We start from the raw sequence: 6,000 nt of genomic DNA, 5'->3' as shown, positions 1-6,000 counted from the left end.
TGGGTTAACTAAAACAAGCAACCTAAACCAATTTCTTGTGTTTGTGTATAATTTTATTGGTATAATGTTTTTTGATAGCGAGTAGATGAACAAAGAATATTAGATTTTTTCTGTGTGTAAATTAATACTCCTGGACAGACAATTTGTAGTGTCTGTCCTCCAACTAGAAGGTTCCTTAAAAGAAATACCAGAGGCATCAATTTACTTATTCTGTTGTAATGTCCCAGATGCCTTATGGTTTATTGGGTTTCCCCTGAGATATATATATATAGTTCCCATAGTTGGGCTGAGCATGAAGACGTTAGAGGACTAATTACAGTATGAGCAGGACGACTAATGGCTTTGCAGCAACTCAACAACAGAGCATATTGATGTAAAGTGTAAACACAAAGGAAACTAGTGCACTAGAAATATTTTTTTGTTTCTGGTTCCAAGACCATGACAAAGCTCATAATGTTTGCCTACAGCTACCATGGCAGATGGAGGTAAAGGGGACTGACATCAAAGGAAACGTGGAGGCCCACTTTCTCACATGGACTCCCACTTCACTCCGAAAAAATCAAAAATCAGCAGAGGGTATATATATCTTTGAAGAATATCTCATCCCACACAGACTGGGGCTTCCTTGTTCCTACATTATCTACCTGGACTGTAACCAGAAAACATCTGCATCTCTCTAGCACTTTTTATGTCAAGGATATTGTATACAATGTTGTATTATCGTCCCATCTTGTTGCAAGTAACTCCTTTTATTCTTCAAAGACTGGTGCTCTATAAATAACAATGCATACATCCAGAAGAACATACACAAACTTTTCAAGAGCATGATAGCCTACAATATATATTGCACGCCTTCCTTTATCAAACAGTACATAGAGTTTTACAATTTTTGGAACTTAAGAATGAATGGTTTTGAACAGCCTTTACTCACAGATAAGGTGAAAGTTAAATACTATGCTATGCCTATTCTTTAAATTGAGCATATTGCTGTTCCAGGGTTGAGGCCATTCCTCTTATTTTCACAAAGTTCTGATGGAGCCAGGAACACCTTGATATGTATTCAGCAACATACTAACGTACTTGGTAGAAGCCCAACAAAACCCAGGGCAGACTTTCAAAATTACTATTTCTTGATCACTGTAGCCTCCATCAAAAGCACAAGCTCAGCTGCAGATCATTCTAGGAGATTTTGCCAAGGCCATCCTCCATTTGGGTATCCCATTTGTACATATTTAATATGCCTTTTTCAGATCCTTCGTGCATCTAAAACTGGACTGCACAACATGCTTCTATCACATATCTAGCCCTAGATAGAGTACATCACTGACTAGCGGGAATCTGACACCTCCTATTAAACCCAAGTCCTGCTCACCTACATAGCTGTAGTGTACCTGATAGAGCCTGGTTTCACACCAGGAAACAACTATGCATAACCTCATGTACCATTTGAACTTGGTCTACCACGGAGTTAAGTTCCATATAGGTACCCCAATATATGCGTAGGTAGTCACCTAACCGTTCACCTATATTCTCCCCTACCATTACACTACATAACGATTCTTAGTACTGACCTTTTCCCTAGTTAAGGTAATTTCCAAAGATGACATGTTTCTCTCCGAAAAACGTAAGCCTCATTCATTATGCATGAGGATTCTTGGAATCACAGGACAGAGGGCCTACCATCTCCTGCATAAAAACTATGTATAAGGGTCAATCCTTCCGTCATGCCAGTCTGACATGACACAGCAAGGTACCGGTTTGGGTATATACATCCTCTCTTGCTGAGATAGGAGAAAAGGACTTCCATGCCGACACGAGACACTGAGGCTCCTTCAGGCAGACACTCCAGCTCGCAGTAGTCAGACATCCCTTGCGGGGTGTCCATCTCAAGACCAAGACGGGGTCCCACAGTCTCTCACGTCAGGTAATGGGGTTGACTTTATCGCAGAGGGTTTCTTGGCTTTTACACCTATATTCATGCTACGTAAATCTAGTTAGGGTTGCATTCTAGGAGTAAACATTCTACTGTCATGTATTTAATATACTTGTCTGTATTCACTGTTTTAGCACAATGGTAGACATTTACGATCCTTTTACTCTGTTAGTGCTTATAATCATTTATATCTGTTACTGTCAAATGGTTGTTTCAGCACACCTATTTTATACGAGAATGACGCTGGCTCAATAAATGCTTATTGAAAAAGGTCCCCACCGTTTATTCTGTGCATCTCGGAGACGAAGTGAGCACGAGTGACTGAGCAAAAAGTACACGGTTTCCACGATCCCTGATGGGACAGGGTGGACACCAATCCTAAAGTGCATGTTGTCTACACATGCAGATCCTATATAGGTTTGTAGGAACTACAGGACAACGGTTATTTTCCTCTCATCTAGAAACAATATAATTTTAACGAGACTGGAAGCCTGAGAATGACTTCATGATTGCAACACTGTTATATTAAACTGACCATGCCTCAGGACACAATAAATTGAAATAGTAAAACAGGGTTAACTTTGGAACATAATGCCCAAAAATCTCTAAACATTTGAACAAATGGTTATAATCTACTGCGGATGCACCCTTCCAAAAGGCATATAAAAATTCTTTAACTTGGAACTGCCATATGTAACTTAGTCGGACCCTCACCTGATGAAACAGGCCAATTCTAAGAATCAGTCGCTTTTTAACAGAAGTTGAGGGCTGCAGTGAGAAATCAGGAAGGACCCAGTTGGTACAAACAGGGGCTGTTCTCTGGATTAGTCAGGTCACAGGAAATGAGTATAAGATACCTACCACAAGTACCTTCCCTCATTAACCTTTATGCATGTTCTGGCTGGCACACACAACATCATGGGCATTACCAAGACAGCAGACACGCAAGAGCAAGATCCAAACTTCAGCTGTGCCACACTAAGAGTGTACTAACCATAAGCAATTCACTCCGCCACTGCACCACAATGCACATTCCAGCTTAAAGTGCTTGGCTACATTTTCATTCACCAAACTATGAGCCACAACGTGCATATTTCTCTTTCGTCATAATCGTCAAGGAGGTGCAGCCTGAGACTTAAGAAATAGCTCGCAAAGGGCAACACTGGGCGGATTAACCAACTGATATTTCCCATAAAGCCATATATGGTGGAATATTGTTGGGTGGGAACTAGCAGTTTAGAAGCAGTGGCTTAAGCATTTCACTACGAATTGAGAAATTCTCAAAAAATATTTTACTTTGTTGTAATGAGGCTATTTTCGAAGTCGATTGCTGATGCTCCAACACATTGTTTTGCCTCAGCATTGCAAGCTGGCTAATGACAGCCAACTGTGTTTAACTAAGGCCTACCTTCTCTGACTGGCACCCTTCCTTAGAAGCATCAGTATCCAGAGAATATGGTGCATTCAGGCGGGCGGCCTTGTGTGTTTATCCACTTGCCAATATTGAACCCTTGAAAACCACTCTGGACGCCAGCTGTAAAGTGGCTAAGCTGCAAGCATGTGTATAGCACCACAAATGAGTAATAGGCCAGGCAGATCACGTTCATCCTTTTCCTATCCAACAGACTCAAAGGGTTACATCTGAAACGTGCCACAACGTCTTGAAAGTTAGCCATGTCGCATTAGGAGATAGTTGAACATTGTGCTTGAAGCCACCTGAAAGGCCAATCCGTTTGAAGTCGGTAGCAAACACTGGGTGATAAGATTCAGACAAAACATACTGGCACAGGACTACATTCTTAGTTTTGTGCACAATGTACAACTTTATTTGCATCAGCTCTGCATTTTGGGTCGAAAAAGCAGACTTTTGTTGGTTGGAAATGCCCCTAGTGCACGAGCCACGGAGGGAATTAAAGGATTTCCCAGTCCAATGTCTCTTCTCTCTCCTTTCCAATGATTGTTAATCACTTCTGCCAAAGCCAGGCCACTCAATGCTGCCCCCTCCACACAGGGGCTAACAAACCAGTCTCCACAGATTCCAACATTGTGGCTTGCTTGGAATGCACACTCTTCGCCTTGAAGCACATTCAGAGGGTTTGCGGCACCCCACAACTGTACTTTAGTGAAACATGGCTTTGCGGACTTTAGATTTACACCAGTTACGTCCCCAAAACCACAAAGTAGCAAGTGGATAACCTCTTTCTCTTTGGTAGGAGGAATAAATTCCTGGGGAACTTTATGGATGGCTCCAAAGTTCTTGGTACTGATTACGGTCCAGCATTCTGTTGGACTTTCAGATTTGTACTTAGCAGTGTTATTCCCTACCCATGATATATCTGGGTGATCCACAAATGCGCCTTCAAAACTAAGACGCAGTTTGTTGGGGAAAGCCACAAGCAGGACCCAAAGTGAGCAAAGCTGCATAACCTTAGATCTAGGGTCTAGTTCTGGCCCAAATTTAACCTTCAGAAGTTTATGAATTTCTGGCACACCTGCACTTGCCATTAATCTGTCTGCACATTTGCCATTGTGGGCAATACCCAAATAATCAAACCATCCATGATCATCCACCTTCCACTTCTTGATGACAGGGTCCCAGTGAACGTTGTTTACCCATTGATTTCCCCTGAATTGAACAAGGCTGGCAAGGCATTCAGGGACAGTCTGGATGCCTCGCGTGCCAATGAACGCTTGAAACCCTTTCACTTCTTCTGGCTTCCGCCCCGGGTTCAGTGTGACAATGGGTCCTGGCCATACTTGCACTGCTTTCTTAGAATGCAAAAAAGACACAATCTTGCAAAACCTTGGATCACTCACAGTGAAGAACTGCACTGCATGATCAAAGATTTGAAGTGTGCCATCAATGCTGATGTATCTGCTGCTGCATCTGCCACCAGGCGCCCGCTTCCCAGTATCAAACACCACAGCGTTGGTCACTCCAAGCTGGCACAGTCTTGCTGCACAGACCAGGCCTGAAATTCCACCACCGATGAGAGCCACCGATGGGCTGGGGGCACTGCTCGCCATCGCTCACCGCAGACACAAATGCATGAACTCTATGGAGCAAAGACACCAAATTAATTTTAGAAATCCAAAAAAGGCTATAAAGCAATTGTATCAACAAGAAGTATGTAAATTCAAGATACAATGGCAGAACGTTACTAAACTCTTTGTGTAGCAGTCCTGTTAAAATGCTGCCCTAGAGAAGATGTGACATAAGCCTACAGACAAAAACGAAAGTGCAGCTTGTGCTCGATTGCTTGTGGCAGAATCAGATGGCAGACACTTAATCCAAATACAAGAATTCTTCATATTGCCGCCGAACATACATTGCAGAAGATAAACGGTTGGTGTTCTGTTTCAATATTCTGTCTAGATTGGTATATGACTTGCAAGCATTTTGGTTTTTAAATAATGTGCAAATTCTTTATATGGTGCAGAATGTTTGGGCATGCAAACTGTACTCCTGCTCTCGACCACTAGCCTATTGGTTATCACTGATGATACCACTTTGTTCATGTGATAGACACGGTGTCTGTGTGGGTGATAGAATATTCCTTTGTATATAATCACCATGTTTCAAACAAAATGACATTTACTAGTGTGAACACATTTTATATTGGCCGAAAAAAGATGCTGTTTTACCAGAAAGCATTTCATTATGGGAACAGCTGCACATTTTATGCGATTTCGCCACTAGAGCTACGAATACTGTATGTTAGCAAGAGTTTTTTAAAGTTTATTAGATACCTCTGAGTTTATATAATACACTGAGGGTCCAACCGATAGTGCTGGTAGAGTTGATTTTTCATAAAGCAAATTAGCAATATGCTTTTTCTCCAAGTGCTAAATCGAAAAAAGACAACAGTGAAAGCAAAAGAGAAAAACACTGAAGGATGCAGACATGTAAAGCTCATTAAGAAAATAAGAAAGCTATCCTGTGGATGATTATACAAGGTGCCATACATAAATCCAGAATTCCACACGCGTTAAGTAAGGTATTAAAGTCACTCTACATTAATAAATGTGATAGAAGCAGAAGCAGTTCTGCACACTGCTTCCCTCAC

At 41.7% G+C, this 6,000-nt stretch overlaps 1 protein-coding gene across 14 annotated transcripts in view; it reads right to left on the bottom strand.

Moving 5' to 3' along the window:
- Positions 1-3,732: 3,732 nt before the first annotated feature.
- The window catches only part of LOC144782416 (renalase-like), a 916,893-nt gene continuing 914,625 nt past the window's right edge, over positions 3,733-6,000 (bottom strand). For 12 of the 14 annotated variants that reach the window (XM_078661749.1, XM_078661756.1, XM_078661755.1 and 9 more), the window contains 2 exons: positions 5,684-5,779; positions 3,733-4,989 (listed from right to left, as the gene is read on the bottom strand). In XM_078661749.1, coding sequence (XP_078517875.1) covers positions 3,767-4,960 — 1,194 coding nt within the window. In that variant the 5' untranslated portion in view covers positions 4,961-4,989; positions 5,684-5,779 and the 3' untranslated portion in view covers positions 3,733-3,766. The remainder of the gene's footprint in view (positions 4,990-5,683; positions 5,780-6,000) is intronic. The other 2 variants (XM_078661760.1, XM_078661761.1) reach the window with 1 other exon arrangement.

The sequence above is a fragment of the Lissotriton helveticus genome, chromosome 9 (assembly GCF_964261635.1).
Source record: "Lissotriton helveticus chromosome 9, aLisHel1.1, whole genome shotgun sequence".
Taxonomy (NCBI): domain Eukaryota; kingdom Metazoa; phylum Chordata; class Amphibia; order Caudata; family Salamandridae; genus Lissotriton; species Lissotriton helveticus.
This window is presented reverse-complemented; position numbering and strand designations above follow the sequence as displayed.